At 37.6% G+C, this 17,758-nt stretch overlaps 1 protein-coding gene across 1 annotated transcript in view; it reads left to right on the forward strand.

The window, feature by feature from the left end:
• The first annotated feature begins 13,091 nt into the window (after positions 1-13,091).
• Positions 13,092-17,758, forward strand: part of sv2ca (synaptic vesicle glycoprotein 2Ca) — a 76,767-nt gene continuing 72,100 nt past the window's right edge. Inside the window, exon 1 of the mRNA XM_088912058.1 lies at positions 13,092-13,694. Coding sequence (XP_088768184.1) covers positions 13,112-13,694 — 583 coding nt within the window. The 5' untranslated portion in view covers positions 13,092-13,111. The remainder of the gene's footprint in view (positions 13,695-17,758) is intronic.

Below are 17,758 nucleotides of genomic sequence, written 5' to 3' on the forward strand. Positions count from 1 at the left end.
AATATAATTACAAAATGGGAAACAGATATAGAAGAGGCTACTTATGAAAAATACTTACTGTAGGTGTTTACTGTATGTTGACACATCATTTACTGTACATCTTCTTGACTATGGAAAAGCAATTACAGTGAAATGGCAGATAAAATGTTAATGTTAGGGTACACAGTTAACAACATAGAACTCAAATCAAAGGAATTTACTGTTTATTTTAAAATTGTATAACATGCTAATAAGGCTTTGTTTAGAATACTGTGTACCATTTTGATCACCACATGGTTGAAAAGATATTGCTGCTCTGGAATCAGTCCAGAGAAGAGCAACCAGATACATTACAGGACTTAAGGTAATGTTCTTTACTGTCAGACTGCAGCAGCTGAACCTTTTTAATTTTTAACAGAGCAGACTACAAAGGGACTTGATATAAGTTTTCAGATTCCTAGACAATGACAAAGTCAACCCAACAGATTTTGTTTTTCAGAATAAACAGTAAAACACAATCCATAGAACAAATGGAAACTACGTCAAAGTGTGAAACCAAGAATATGGGAGAAGGGGAGTTGTGAAAGTGGCAGTAACAAGTAACAGAAGTAACGTACTACCCTAACTTGTATCATGAAGTGGCTGGATGACATTTTAGGACTAATTACAGTAGCTACTAAACAACACATGAACTTAAAGGGGCTCATGGACTCTTACACTCTCACAAAAATCTCTCACAAAATTAATTCTAAAAAAAGAAGCAAGCATGAATCTTTTTAATTATTTTAACAGGCATTTAAAAATATTCATACTGGGAGGAAGAATCGGTGCTAAATATTTTGAATGAAAGTAGCTGCCTGAAATAGTGTTCATCCTACTCATAGAAATGGTACAATACATTGATTTAACTAGCAATTTCTATTCATACTCACCTCAAAATTGCATCATACTGTATGCATAGAATGTTATTTTTGTGTTAGTGTTCTGTACAAATTGAATGTATAAAACCTGCAAAGCTACAGATTAAAATAAGTGAAATTCATTTTTTTACTCCAACTGTGGGATTTATGCACCCAAGCAGAAATACTATAGCCACAAAATCTAAAAACTCAGGCAACTGAAACCTCCTGTTAAGCAGTGCGGACACTGGGGGTAGGGCTCATGTTTGCCTTCACCCTTAACAGTGACACCCACCAGCAACCCTTAAAGAAAAAACTTAGTATAGCCAATAATCTTGTACTTCTAGTGTAATCTATTCACATAATGACATGCTAGATCTCTCAGTTTTATAACAAAGGTTTGTTCAGAATTACCTCATAAAACAATATTTTATTATTTTATGTAATGATACACTTAGTAAAGTTGGTGGGTCTAAAAAGCATATTCCCTTCCCTTTATGAAGATAGTTGTCAAAAGCACGCTGTACATTTGTGGTAAGTATGAAATTACTGTATCTTGAAATCTACAGCCAAGACAATCAATCCAATTGGAAATTGCAGAGGCAGCCAGAATAGATTTCAATGTTAAAATTCTAACATGCTGTTGGAAGTATTGATTTTCATGTCATTGTCAAAAATTGTCCTTAGTTTTTGATATACAGTAGCTCATCGTGATCTGCTAAACATGTCTGCAGGGCATGGCTTTAGAAGGTGGTGTCTATATTTTACATTTTGTATTGAAAGAGAAGCTTCAGACTGCTGCTAATTAAATATTTAGAGTGTGTCTTACAGAATATGAAGGGCAGGAAGTTTTGTCTATTCTCTAATGATGATGTGTAATATTTTGACAGAATTGCAGAATTGTTTGGGTTATAATGTCACAACTGTGGTTTTGAAAAAAAATACATAGGATATTTCCATAACAGACAAGCAAAAAGACTGCATTACTGTAGAGATTTAAGTCTACCTTTTAGCCAGTACATGAATTTGAGAGGCTAGTGGTGATGTTCTCAATGTTTTAGTATGAGTACATGACTCTGACAAACTGAAAAGGTTTATTCATTGATAATGAATAACCTAATGTTTACAGTAATTTACAGTAAAATAGTAGGGGTTCTATCTAAGTAGACAAACTATTTCTCCAATACAGATACTGTATAGTTTATGTATGAAAATAATTATACAGTTCTGATTGAAGCAGTTTTCAACACAAATTGTAGTTATGATATACTATAACAAAACGGTAACATTATGGTTTCTAATTATAATACTAAAAATTGTAATAATAATTGTAATTTTAAAAATTCAGTGTTTGTATAGCCTGTCAGTTGTACTTGAGGATGTATTGTAATAAACAATAGTCAGGTGAAACATTTCTGAAAAGCCCCTCAAAACAAAAGGTACAGTATGAAGAATAGTGTTATTTCTTCACAATGTAGAATTTATTAAGTTGTCCAAGTCCATTTTTCACTTTTAAATTCTTGAAAAAATAATCAGAATTTTAAAGATTTGTGTTAATATCATAGAGAATTACTGTAAGTCACCATTAAACTGTTAATGATAATTAGTGCCAATTACTTTAGAAATGGACTTCCTCCTTATTGTCCTTATCCTTATCCAAGGCTCCAGCCTGTTTGGGGTAAAATAAAGTGGATACTAAAGTATTTATACAAGCTGATCTTATGGAGCAACATACCAGACCAGACATCAGCTCAGAAAAATGTAAAAAATAACCTTCTGGAGACGACCGATGGCTTATATGAGTGCGTGTTGTGCAATACCTAGAGAGATAGTACATAAGAATAGGGAAAGGTAGTGTGCAGAGAACCTGAACAGCAAAACAGAACAGGGAGAGCAGGAGACAGGTGTGAGAGAGTTACAGTCAACCATTCAACTTCAGCACTAGACACCTCCTTAATGACTCAAAGCCTGCAAAGCACTGAAGGGAAATCTTCCAAATTTAAGCCTTCTTTTTATAAATCTGCCATATAAATTTCTCTTGTTTATACAGATACATAGGATATTTCCATAACTGTGTTATGGATCCAAGGTTTTCTCCTTGTTTTCCTTTGCTTACCTTTGATGGATTATTAACTTTATGGATAATAAACTAGGCTCGTTCTCTCAAATCAAAAACTCAAAACACATCCATTGGTCAGTCAGTCATTTGGTCACTTAACCACATCTCCCTCTGATGCTTCACATTGCACAGACTCTGCTCTCCTCTTGGATAGCAGATGCCAATGGTTCCTAGTAGCATCTGCTTCTTTGTTTTTAAATGTCACCCGATCAATTAATTATCTTCCACCAGTTTGTTGGCCGACTGTGGATGACAGGACCATTCCTCATTGCTTGCTGGGGAATACAATTCATACAAGAATTCCCATCTTGTCTTCACCTACCATGCTGTTTAAATCTTTGTTTTTGTAAAAAATAGTTGAGACAAATGCTGCAGAAAATGGATACCTTTGTCCTCTTGTTCAACTGTTTTTTAGTTCCTTGCTTTTCGTGGCTATCCAGGGTGATTCATAAATTGCATAACATTCTCAAGGCATCAGGAAATCCAGCTGGTTAGAGGAGATGCACTAATAAAGTATGCAGGACAGTAACAGTGTTATAAATATTTTGTTTTTCAGGCATTAAAGGCTGGATGCTCATAGGTAATTTTACTGCATGAAGCATAATGCATGTAGGAGCTACACAAGATATTGATTTTGCTAACACTCATTCATTACATTCCTACTGCATAGAACATGCAAAAGCAAACAATCATAATATTATAACAGTTTGTTTAGGACAATACATTAACTATTAATGCAAAGCGGTCCTGAAATTCGATACAGTTAAGTTTGTTTTGTTAATTGCAAGTAGTATAACTAGAACTACAATTGATTCTATTTTGGATTCACAAGCAATCTCCCTTTTGAGAAAGTGATTGGCTTTAACTTAACTTTTGTAATAATCCTCTGCTGGCAACTAGGAAAGCACTAAAAAGTAAACTTGTAAGTTTAATATCAGTTAAGTCCTATAATTTTTTTATTCACTCTTGATGGGTCTGTCCAAGAATATTCTGTTACGAAAGATATTAGCTGAGGACCCCGAGCAGAAAACAATTGAGAGATAGAGGTCATGGCCAGGCTAGAGTCCGAGAGGTAGAGAGAGGCTAAGAGACTCATAGACCAAGGAAACAGGCAGGGTTCAGGAGAAGAAAAAAACAGAGAGGGCTTAGGGAAGACAAGGATCTGACAAGTGTAAACACAATACTGTCTGTGAGGCAGGTTAAAGTAGCCAGGAGGAGGGGGTGTGTCTGATTACTTAATTGAAACTACACTGGAATGCAGAGAGCGTCGGGTCCTCATTGGGCTAGGTGTAACACATTCTTCTTTTGTTGTTCTTTACATACTTGAATTAAAAGTTGGGTGCTGTATTCAGTTTTTAATGCAATTGTTGTTCTAATTTCATTAAGTGCACCCAAGAGTGTATAGCTATTAACAGTGATTTTAACTAATGAAGGAGGCATAAGTATACCTTAGAGAATTCCCACAAAATTAAGGTCAGCACGAGTAAGCAATCAGCTTTTTGTTTATTTTGTTTTCTCAATGGATTGCAATGAATGTGAGTTCCAGATTCATTGTATTTAAGCAGAATCCTCAAGCTATCTTTGTTATTCAGGACAGAGGCGCAGAAACACTTGTGTTGTTTTAAATAACAAAAAAAAGATAACTCTTCATTGGCTTTATTCATTATTCTGTAGGGTTATTTCCATTGCACTACAGTGGTACTGGTGCAGTGGTTACCATTGCTGCCTTGCAGCACTGTGGCCCTGGGTTCAATTTATGGAGTAGCAGCTTGCTGGGCTAGGCTCTAGATCATACTCCTACAACTCTGTACTGGATGAAGTGGTCTAGAAAATGTATAGATGGACTTGTGACACTTTAACAACATATTATATTCTTTTCATATTTTAACATTGGAGCTCTAACACTCTACTAACTCCACTAACATTAAGGTCTTCTTTCATTTTGCTGCACCACATTATTTATCCATAACATCCCAGAATGACTCAGCAATTCATCTTCATATGTTCGGATTGATTCATGTTAGACTGATATACAAATGAGTCTATAAACCTGTATACCTTGTGATGCCGCGTGGGGTGGCTCATTGCAGAGGCACACAGGTTCTGCGTGGGTCTCTAATCAAAGATGCAGCCCGAGACATGTCTGAAGTCCAAAGTGAGATATTTACATTGCGGGCTTCAGATCTGGCACAGAAAGGTTTTCTATTCCATCAGTTACTGTAGCTGCTGCTGGGTGTAGGTCAGCAGCTTATAGACTATTATAGCTGCTTGTGCCTGACCACACACATCTCGAGTCCAAAGGCTTGTTTTGTAGTTGAGTGACTTGAATTGTTACAGTAGGTCCTCTGTTGCTGGAATTGTAGGAATGTAGAACAGAGGTATGTACACTGTTCCTGTGATCACTCTCTCCAAGCAGTCTCTCTTTATGTGGGTTGGAGCATGGTGCATGGCTGATCCCTGCACCTGTGATTATCGGCAGCTCCAGTCGCCTTCCTGGGCAAGAAAAAAAACTTCCATACATGGTAAGATGCTTCAGGATGTACAGCTCCTCAAGGACTGTGCCCCTCACAGCATCATAACCTCCTGATTCTCACTTTATAGTGAATAGTACTGTAATAAACTATTAATCTTTATTTTTGGTTAAATGGTACTCAATCATTGTTGACAAGTCAAAGTCAAACTATAATTTGATTAAAAGCCTAATGGCATAAAGATATCACATTTATGTTGCTGTAAAATTATTATTGTGTGAACAAATATGCGCATTAAGATTGACATTAAATTATGCATTCCATTCCCTATTTTAACACTGCTGCTAATTCAGAGCTTTTGGATCCTAGGTTTCATTCTGGATTGGTGTTTTGGTTCTGGTTCTGCTCTGGAGATTATATGGGTTTCCTCCTACCTTTTAAAGATATGCTGGCTAGGTTAACTGATGTCTCTGAACTGTCCATGTGTGCTTGTGCATACGCACCCTGTGATGGTCTGGTGGCTCATCAGGGTTGTAGCCTCACCTTCTGAGGTAGAATTGGGACTGCTGCAACCCTAACTGGGAATTAGCAGTATTTTGATTGTACAGCTTTTCTCAACAAACCTACATGATTTAGATAAATACTTCACTTTAATTCCACAGCCTTTTTTTAGATAAGATTAACAACATGGAAAATCTTAATTGGGAATATACTGTATAGTACAAATGCAATTAAATCAAGATTAGCAATGACAAAAGCAACATTTTCCAGGAAGAAGGAATTACCATAATGATAAACACATAACTGAAGAAAAAGATGGACAAGACATTGATCTGGAGTGTGTGTTTTTGCACTGTAGGAAAGTGTACTCTTAAGAAACAAAGACAAGATGGGAGAAATTTGAAATATAGATATGGCAAAGAATGTTAAAAACACTGGCTGAATAAATATTATGACAAATGAGGAAGTATATATGAAAAAGGAAGTTAATGGACACTGAAAGACAAAAACAGAAAAGCTGGACTGGCGGCATTCTGCTCATCAATCAGTAGCTCAGAGCTGTAGATTGAAGATGATTGAAGGCAGAATGAAAGGAAGAAGAGAGCACTACAATACTGAGATACATGCAGGGTCAAAGAATTTAAAGCCACTTGTAAGAAAACACAATGTTTTGCATGGAGGAAGGACAGCAACTAAAACTCTGTGGCTGAAGATCTGATGTACGTGATGATGAACATTGCCATGAATCATCGTGATGTTTATAATTTGTGAAATGGTGTAATGTTGAAATGTGATGTAAATCACCTCAAAGGGATCTTACAAATAAAAAGCATTGCTCCCAAAACCAAATATTGAAATATACTGAAGAAGATACTAGGTGCTGCATGTGCTCAAGTTAGCCATCATATTCATGTGATTTTATGTCATATTACTCCTGATAATTGCCTAAAGGTTGACAAACCACACCCAGGTATGGTATCCTTATGAAGGGGCCAGCTGGTTTTGCTATCCCTGCTGAAGTGAAATTTACTTTATATCCCCCACATCATGTCTTCACCGCTCCCGAAACCCCTTTCAGAATCACACTGAAATTCATATTTCTGAGCTGTCTCATGAAAGGCAGTCAAGTATGTATTGAATACATTAACTTTTTTCAGAAGAAAGGCATTCATTCATAATGAAGTAGACTGCTCCACGGAGCTAAGCTATTTTCTTATACTCAGGCAGTAAGCATTACAGTATATAGCGAAATGTACACAGCGTGATACATCTAAGTGGTACTTCACAGCTAGGTCTGAGAGATATTTAAGAATTCTTAAGAAATGCAGAGTTTTGACAATGCTGAATTGGCTGAATCAGGGGTTGGGGCTTTGGTTTGTCAATCCAGCTGAACGTATTCCTCAGCAGGAACCCAGGGTTACATATTGAGCAGTCTTAATTCAAGCATGCTACATTATCAAGGACAAAAACTTGTAACAACACAGGCGCTTGAAAAGCTCCATTTTGTTACTGCATACGTTAAACAGCACTTGCTAGCCAGAGTGTCTCTGAAATGTTGCTACTGTTTCTCACTCAGCTAGCTTTACTAAGATAATATTGAATAGAAATCTTAGAGTTGTCCTATAACTTTATCAAAAACCACAAAGGAGAATTATTAAGCAAAATCCCTATATTCTTGACATGCAAATTAAAATCTCTAATTGGTAGCCCAGGTTGCTGATATTCTATACTACTTTTGAGGCATTTTCCACTATTTTGTGCATATTCCTCAGGCCCATTCCACTCAACACTGTCTATGGAATAGTTCCAAGGGAATAGATATGAACAATAGGAATGGATATCCAGGGCACAGTCACATATTCAAGCATTAACAATCCTGCCTGCCTAGCATTTTATCCTTTTATATTGAAAGCTCTTGACCCAGCCTGTTTAAAACATTTAATCAGAGACAAACAGTAATATCTTTTCTCATTACAGAACTCCATAGACAAACTCTGTGTGACCTAGAAGTCATTCTTCAACTGTTTTGACAATTTGACATTCTTCAAATGTTTGACAGGTTTAATCAGAAGAAAAAAAATGTTTTGGGCTCCAGAAGAATACTTGTAAAATACAATATGTTGTTATTATTAAACATCATGTTTCACAAGTAATAGCAACATCAGAAAATTAGTTCTGACTGTTTATTCAAAACTTTGTCATAACCGGCTTGGTCACAGGATGAGAAAGTTTGGACTCCACGTGAGGAGGCGAAGAGTTAAACAAGGGGTTGCTGCAAAGGTGGAGATGAGATGGAGGTGGAGGAGAGATACAAAAAATAAAACAATTGTGAGGAAGAGAGATGGACTTACTGTTGTTATTTATAGCACTCCAGGAAATGATGCCATGAAGGACTACATGTTACAGCAGCTGAGGTGAAGCAGAACCTGGTCGCATTCCTTCCAAATTCCTCATCAAAAGAATTATATTTCATTGTATTATTGATCTTGGTGCTCACCATTCACATTACTCAACTCTACAAGTCATTGATGTTTACCTTTCCTGACCACTGGTACCAGTGATGATGCTCATACAGTAGTACTGTAAGTGGAAATTAAGTGTCATGATTACACTCGAGTGTTCTTTGTTGATAATGATATGTTTTAGTAAAGTAAAACTATTTATTGTGATGACACAACTTGCAACTTTTGTAGGTTTAATATGTCCCTTATGAAACCCTAGTATGGATGGATATTAAGATTTGCTGTAACACTGTGCTTTCACTGCATGGTACTGCACTGGTCTACATAAATGCAATGATTTTAAAAGAAGCATATATAATTTTAAGGTATTTACAAACATATTATTATGCTCAGAATGCGGTTCTCTCCTTGCACCTGTATGTATTACTCTTGAAATGGTTGTTTTAGCCTTTCCTGTCAACATTTAGAAGAGTTGATAGGAAGTTTAGTGTTTTTGGATTAAAAGAATTCCAGTATGAAACATAGAAACAAGGAAGTCAAGTCAAAATCTTTTTAATCACTAGCACAGTAAAATTGCTCAGAAGGTTTCCACTGTATATTGCTGAAAAAAAGACCTGCTAGGGATAGTTTTAAAAACTGAGACAAGGCATGAAATCGGTATTTCTTCAGTAAGCCATTTCTTGAATACACTACATTCTGTCTTCATGTTTCAAGTTCACTGAAGCTTGGGAGACAGATTGATGTTGTCGTCGCCGTCATCTGGGCCTCACATCTAGTGATGAAAACTTGTTGAAATTTACTCGGGGAACAGCAGTAGCTTGCTTCTCACAAAACCATTTTATTGCAGCAGATGTGCATTCAGAAAGCCAGCTAACAAAAAAGCAATGAATCCCAGCTGTGGCTCTCATCAGGTTTTCTATCAGGCTGCCATTCAATCATAAAAATAAGAAGTGGGAAATGTCTACATTTACATCTTTGTGTTTTTTCTTCCTGGATGCATTCCAGGTCTGAAACATGTCTTGTGACCATGTGATACTGTAAATTATTGATTATTCAGTGACCAGTAGTCTTAGTAGTCTTCCAAGATTTCATTGCAGTCATGGACTGCTGTATGATGTAATCGCAAACATTGCAACCATTGCAATATGTTGGGAAACTTTGTGACGATAACTAGCAGAGTTGGAGCATATCGAATTAACCTAAATATCCTTTACAAACAGAGTGTTGTAAAGAAGGCTAAGAGCATTATGGAGTGTGCGGTTCTCCCCCTGCACTGTAAGCTGACGCTACTCCCATCTGGGAGAAGCCTCTGTGTTCCCTGATGTAATGGTAATGGTCTCAGGAAATCTTTCATCCCCTCTGCAATATCAATCTCAAACAATGTAAAGTAACTCTCTTATCTCCTGAAACACTGCTGCACTGTCTTCTTTGTTGGTAACATTTATCTGTCTTTGTTGTATTGCTGTATAGGACTGTGCTGTGAAACAAATTTTCCCCGGGGCATAATAAAGCTTGAATTGAAATCCCTGACCTCCCTTACCGTCCCTCCAGAAATTAAACATTTTGTTTTCTCTGTCTGTGAGAGATAAATAAGTGTTACTATATTGGCATATATTTAAAGACAGAACCTCATATATCCTTTATATTGTATCCATAAATGCCATACTGCAATGTTATTGATTTGGCCAAATATGTCAAATCTAAATAGCAAGTAAAACGTGAGCAATAGATACAAGATCTATACTAAGTTTCCAATATTAGAAGTGACACACTGCAAAAATTAAAATCTTTTTTAGCAAAGTATGTGATCTCCCTGAGCTCCAAATACCCTGTGGCTGAACAACTGAACAGCCAGAAAAATGCTCATGATAACATGCTTCTCACATGTTGGCTACCTCCAGGTGTGTCAAGGGAAAACGATATTCGGCAGTGATATAAATGCTATTACCGCTCTCTCTTTTACCACTGCCAACTTACATATTCCCTGACACACAGAAGATGGCAATTGTGTCTACCAGATGTCAACATATTACCCCTGAACAGCCTTCAAAGGGGCATTGTCTTCATTCAGATTGTGAGCTACTGTGCAGATGACTTCACCTTGGAAATTTACAGTATATGTTGTTGCCACAGCGGTCTGAAAATAATGCAGAGGTCCATGTCAGGTGTGTTGACTCTCTGCATTCCAGGATATGACCTATTTCACACTAAGCCAGTTCCTTGGTGCCTCTGGAGTTGTCTGCTGATTCTAATTCTCAGCTCATTCTCCTCGTAAAAAATCTCACAGGCTGCCTTAAATTCTGTTGACAGTAACAAGGAGATTTTCACTACTCAAGCAGACTGTGATCATATCTTTTGCATTTCCTGTGTTAATTATAATAATGCTTTTCTTAACATGGCTGTTTCTAGAGATGCTTAATCAACTTGTGTAGGTAAATTGGAATGTTTGGGAATTTCAATTTTTCCAAAAAACGCATCCTGTGACAAAAAAATTGAAAAAAAAATCTCGCAACAGTGTATTCCATGAAGTACTTGTCTTTTCAAATGAGATGCACTGAAGTTGCTACAGTATTCCCCAAAAAAGGTTTTCAAGTTAACTTAGGTTTTCTTCATTTTTTTATAATCATAACCGTTACTTCTCCTTCTTTCAAGAGAAGCATGCTACTTATCAATATCAATATGAAATATGGTTAACTTATTTACAATGGGTTAACTTAAACCATGTCATTTATCTGTGATGAAATGTATCAAGTACATTTAAAGGGGGAGAGGTGGTGATGGAGCAATATTAGAGATTTTTAAAATGGCCATTTTTATTTAATATACATAATTTCATGTGTCATATGAAATTAGCAACAATGCTGTTTTTATATCGACGAATGTAAGGGATGTTCAAGATTTTGCTGGTTCATTCTATTTTGTTGGGCCAGAGAAGCAATGGTTGATGAAACAATACTTTTTTTTATTAAACCTTGTTATGTAGCAGGACAGTTCCATTTTAATGAAGAAACCTGCTGTAAATACAATTTCATGTTTAACACTGAGACGTGGAGGCACACAAAAATGTGACTTGTGAGTGTCTCAAATGCAAGTCACAAAAATAATGAGCACTAAGTGAAAGGTCTTCCATCACAAATTTCTTCTAAACCAAGTTCAAAACTAATTTACCTGACACAGAGGCAATGCAACTCACCCCATCAATAAAAACAGAGGCTTCTACATTTTCACAATACATTTAAGACCCAGAAATGTAACACTGTGGTGTCATCCTGACATACTGTACACCCTTTGCTTCTAAAACTGGAGTATGTGAGAGAGTATGGTTATTCATCTCAGTATTTACACCCAGAATGCCACTTGATACCCATTGGCATAACCCGACATAACGTCGTTTACCTCAGCAAGTTCAAGACATATCCTGTTATCAGTCTCCATAGGCTGTATGAGGGCACATTATGGTAAATTGAATTTTAACTGAACTGAATAGTTCTGAGACAAGCATGCATTGTAAGTTCTGTCTTTATCTTTTACTTTGTCCCAGAAGGATTCAAGTATCAGCCAGTCATTTCTGATTTTCCATGCCAGGCTTCGATGTTTTGAAATATGAGTAGAGATTGATTGGGATACTTCTATCCTGAAGCTTCACATTTGAGAGAGAAGCAAACATGATTTGGTACATTTCAGTTTGCAGTTTCTTACAATTGTATTTATAAAAGAGGCCTAGAAAGACTATGTTCCACAAATTGGATAGCCCGTTTTGTTATCACTATTAAAAGGGTAAAACAGACCAGCACATACTGTAGATATAAGATGGAAAACACTGAATTTTGATTAAGCCAGCTGTGATAAAGAGTTACAGTAGGTGTTTATGTTATGTTTATGTTGGTAAGCAATATTAAAGTTCAAAGTGCTGAATTAAAATCAATGAAAATTGTACATTGTCCTCGACCTCAATTAGAATAAAGTGTGCAAGTTTAATCACCATGTTACAAAAAGATATAGCTGCTCTGCTCTAGAGAAGAGAGAACAGACATATTAATGGAATTAAAGAATGTGAGAGGCTAAAAGAAGAACTGATTTGTATTAGTCTTGAGCACAGAAAACTAGAAAATGGGCTGATTCAAAATATTTAAGTGCATAGCCAAAATCAACCCAACGGTTTTTGTCAGAATCAACAGTTAAACTAAAACCAGAATACATACATTAAGTGCACTTAAACATTGTGAATAGGAGGCACTTTGGTACATGCAGAATTGTAGGAGTATGGAAAAAAACGCCCAGGCATATATTCAAAGCTGATTTGCAAGTTTCTCCCAAAACGCTCCTGAATGACATCTTCAGATCACTTACAGTAGCATCTAACAACCAAATGAGTTAAATGGTCTGAAGGGCCTGGTCTTGTTTGTTACTTCTCTCTTGTCTACCCACAATTGTTTATTAATTAGAATTAGTCATCTCATTTATAACAGTTTATTAAAGTTCAATCATTAAATCAACAATTATTACTTGGAATGAAACATGGAAATATCTCATAGTTTGCTTATTTTGTTTCCTCTTGCAGACTGGTGACTGGCACTGCAGAAGAGGACAGACTTGCTTCGTAATCCCTTGGCCAGAACTCTAGCTTGATCCCTAGTCCATTCCTGTAGGAACTCTACAGCTGGGTTTTGCTCTAGCACGATGGATGATACATACAGAGACAGGACTTCACTGGTTAAGGGGGCAAAGGACATTGCCAAAGCGGCTAAGAGGCAGGCAGTGAAAAAAGTGAGCCGGGCCGTGGACAAAGCCCAGGACGAATATACCCAGCGTTCCTACAGCCGATTCCAAGACGAAGAGGAAGATGATGACTACTACTACCGGCAGGATGGAAACTACTCTGGAGCAGCCAATGACGAGGAGGGCTCCAGTGATGCCACCGAGGGCCACGATGAGGAGGACGAGATTTATGAGGGCGAGTACCAGGGTATCCCCACCACGGGGCAAACCAAGGAGAACCAGGTGGCTCTTGGGCAGCCAGTGCCAAATGAGTACAAAGACCGCCTGGAGCTGGAGACCGAGCGTAAAGCCGATGAGGAGGAGCTGGCACAGCAGTATGAGCTCATCATCCAGGAATGTGGCCATGGGCGCTTCCAGTGGCAGCTGTTCTTCGTGCTTGGCATGGCACTCATGGCCGATGGGGTGGAGGTGTTTGTGGTGGGGTTTGTGTTGCCCAGTGCAGAGACCGACATGTGCATCCCTAACTCAGGATCAGGTTGGCTAGGTAAGTGACTTTCTCAAACCTTGTGTTGGAACAGCAGTATTTGTCAGTGTGCCATGACATAGTCCCATGTATCTGCCTTAGCTGAACAGTTAACCATTGCTAAGTGGCATTTTTAAAAAATGTTTACACTTTTCTGCAGTTTAGCATATATGTTGGTTTTGTGTATATGCAGTTTGTGCAGAGGTTTTATTCAGAATAATGAAATAATTACATGAAGTTCAACTCCCAGGTAGATTATAAAGGTCTCTCACATATGGTGCCTTGCAATAGACTTTGCAAAAGATAGAGCTTGAGCAAGTTTACAAAAAATAATAAATGCAAGTTTCACCTTCTCGGTGCGCAAAGCTGGAAATCCAAAAAGACAACTAGAAATATTTTCACCGGTGGTTCCAAAAGTGCGTTCAGTGGTGACTCAAGGTGGGATGGATGACTCAAGGGATGAATACTTATGCAATCATCATATTTTACTTACTCTGCAGTATTTTCTGACATTTAACGTTTTTGCTAAGTGCTCAGTTTGAGCATTCAGCACTCAGTTAAATTATTTTGAATAAAAATATTCACTCTAAAAGAAGCCAAGGTAAATGACAGTGTCAGCACACAGTATATCAGTATATCAAAAGCAGTATGTTTTTTATGCTTTGCTCCATTCTGATCTTTTACCTTAAGAAAATAAATAATATGACACTTTTTTATACTGATAGTAACTGATTGTACACAGTCTCCTTTTTCTTTGATTCAGTTTTTTGCTTCCTTGTTATGAATCTAAACTAATATTGACACAGGGATTCAGCCCTCTTACTGGACTTTTCTTCTAGAATAAAACAGTAGAAAATGAAATGAAGTGGATAGTAAACTATTCAGTTTTTAACCATCTCATACATCAAGTAACCAAGAAATAACTGTACTTTAAGCAGAGGAAATCAGAAATACTTTTTCTTTTGTAGTATCATGGAGCTTATAGCTAAATTTTTTTCACAGCTGCTTCTTCAAATGGTTAAGCTGAGCTTTGCAGATGACATTTTTAATGTGTATTTGCATTGGGTTTTGTACAGGTCATTCGTTGTCATGGCACCAAGCATTGCCAGACAGTAGTAGGAGGCCACATGAGTAAATCATCTGCATATTTTTTTTATGACAGTAGGGTGTGCATGTTTATGTAAAATAAAATCAAATGGTTGTAGGCTGGATGCAAAACATGAAAATGTCATGGAAAATAATTGTTTGATTTGAGGATGGATATCCTGGACTTAGTTTTACATGAAATGCTGTATACAGTTCATGATTCAGTTTCAGGGTTATCAAGAGAGATTCAGGTTTCATAAAGTGTTGTTGGTAATATCTGGAATTATTTAATAATTAATAATAATTGCTTACACTTATATAGCGCTTTTCTGGACACTCCACTCAAAGCGCTTCACAGGTAATGGGGACTCCCCTCCACCACCACCAATGTGCAGCATCCACCTGGATGATGTGACGGCAGCCATAGTGCTTCAGAACCCTCACCACACATCAGCTGTTAGTGGGGAGGAGAGCAGACTAATGAAGCCAATTCATAGATGGGGATCATTAGGAGGCCATGATTGGTAAGAGCCAATGGGAAATTTGACCAGGATGCCGGGGTTACACCCCTACTCTTTTTGAGAAACGCCCTGGGATTTTTAATGACCACAGAGAGTCAGGACCTCGGTTTTACATCTCATCTGAAGGACGGCGCCTGTTTACAGTATAGTATCCCCGTCACTATACTGGGGCATTAGGACCCACACAGACCGCAGGGTGAGCACCCCCTGCTGGCCCCACTAACACCGCTTCCAGCAGCAACCTTAGTTTTTCCCCTATGCAGACAGTATAATCCAGAAGTAAGTGGAGAAGGACATCAGGGGAAGGTACAGCAGGATTAGTGCCGGTTGATAGACAGGGGGGCGTGGCGTCGGTGATCCAGTGGTCGGGGGGCGTGGCTCTGGTAAACAAATTCAGACAGTCCAAGGGGAAAATCCAGGGTATGGTCCAAGGTACAAAACCGGGTGATCCATCCAAGACAAGGTGAAAATCCGGAACGAGATCCGAAACAGGGACAGGGACAGGTAATAAAACCAAGGGAACGAGGCCAGGCGCTCCAAGCCTCAGACTCAGATGGTCAAGATGCCGTGATGAAGCCTATGCCATTGGGTCTCTCCTGGACCCGCAGGTAGGCAGGCTTCTGGGTGTCCATCTCCCAATGCTGAGCCAGGAATAGCAAGAGCACCAGGCTTAAATAGTGAGACAAAACAGGAGGCAGGGGCACATAATCAACTAAAACACGAAAGAGTTGGAGCGCCCTTAAGAGGAGGGATGACAATCGTAACAATACAGGGTTGCTGGGGGAGCTGCAGCAGAAACTGGCATGCACACACTGGATGGAACACCACTCCATCAGTGAGCACACATGGACACAAACACACCAGGGCCAATTCTCCCAAAAGTCAATTAACCTACCCGTATGTCTTTGGACCATGGGGTGGAGACCCATGCAAACACAGGGAAAGCACACAAATTATGTGCAGATAGCACCTCAAGAATTAAACCCAGTGTCACAGCACCATGAGGAAGCAGTGCTAACCACTATGCCACAGTGTCACTCATTCAAACACTGTACTGTATATATGGGGAAAAAGAAAGTGAGGCAATTTTCTCAAAGAACCTGCATGACAATCAGAAGTAATTCAGATAGCCGACTGCAGTGTGTTGTAGGTAGGAAAACAGGAAGAAGCTTCACACCTGTTAAACAATGAAGGATAATTGCATCCAGTTAGGTAACTCAGTTTGAATTGTTTTCTAGTCAGTTCAGTCCTCTGTTGGGCATCATTTACAGAAACACTTGACAGGCTGAAGAGATCTATTTGAAAGAATGGAGAGAATAATTAACATGAAAAAGGAGTTCTGTTATTTTACACTTTCACTCTAATTATCATTAATGAGGTATATTATGATATGTGAATGTGAAATATAGTGAGTTTTATTATTTATTGTAAATTCCTTGGAAAAATGCTTACATTGGTCAGATATGTGTTGCCAACAACATAAAAAATCACAAAAATATGAAAATGAGTGGTATCAGTTGTTTATATAGTACATATGTACAGTATTCACAAAGACGAAGGGCAGAAGTATTTACTGTATAAACCATTGTCAATGGTTTAACTGTTAAAAACAGTTAATGACTTTAATTTGCGGAGTTTGTAAGAAATATTAATGACAGACAATAATAACAGCAAAGCATTTAAATTTGATAGTTTTGTTTAAACAACATACTTTTTTCTTTTAAATGAGAACATTTTGCATTTAAATGACATTTTTATAGTACATGTGATAGTACTCTTAAAACATCGCCATCGCCAAAATTAATCCTTTACTCTGTTGGCTACAGTTTGTATGCTGATCTAGAATTGTTTTGCATGTTGTGAATAACATCTCACCCAATATCTTTACATTCCTGTCTGTAGCTGTATGATACACAGACAGTAATTCTAAGTTTTACTGTCAAGTATTTTGTTCATGTTTAAAGATTGGTCCAAAACAGTATGTATTTCTGCAGTATCAGCTGAAGATTTGTAAAGCAATGTCTTTTCTGCTTTTCACAGAAAAGAAAGACACACATTTAACCCAGGAATGCTCACTCACAAGGTGTTCTACTAAATGTATACAAAAGACAGTACACATGCACAAAGAGGAGTGTGACAATATTCTTCTGTTATTATAGACAATGCTACTTTGCAAGGGACAATATTATTGTAATATATGGCAAATTTTCACAATCATTGAAAGATATTAATATATTAAGCTAAATTATTCACAAAGAAATTATCACATTTTAATACAATGTTATCTCATTTAAACACAAAAATGGTTTTGATTAAACACAAAATAATCTTTTCACTGTGCTAATAAGCTGCTGTACTTTAATTGTCACAAAGCATTCTTTCAGGACCCTATGCAGACAACACAATCCGGGGGGAGTGAAAAAAACACGGGGAAAGGGCATGCAAGGGGGCTGGAAGGACAACAGGGGGTGTGTCCAT

The sequence above is a fragment of the Atractosteus spatula genome, chromosome 3 (assembly GCF_055471065.1).
Source record: "Atractosteus spatula isolate fAtrSpa1 chromosome 3, fAtrSpa1.hap1, whole genome shotgun sequence".
Lineage (NCBI taxonomy): Eukaryota > Metazoa > Chordata > Actinopteri > Semionotiformes > Lepisosteidae > Atractosteus > Atractosteus spatula.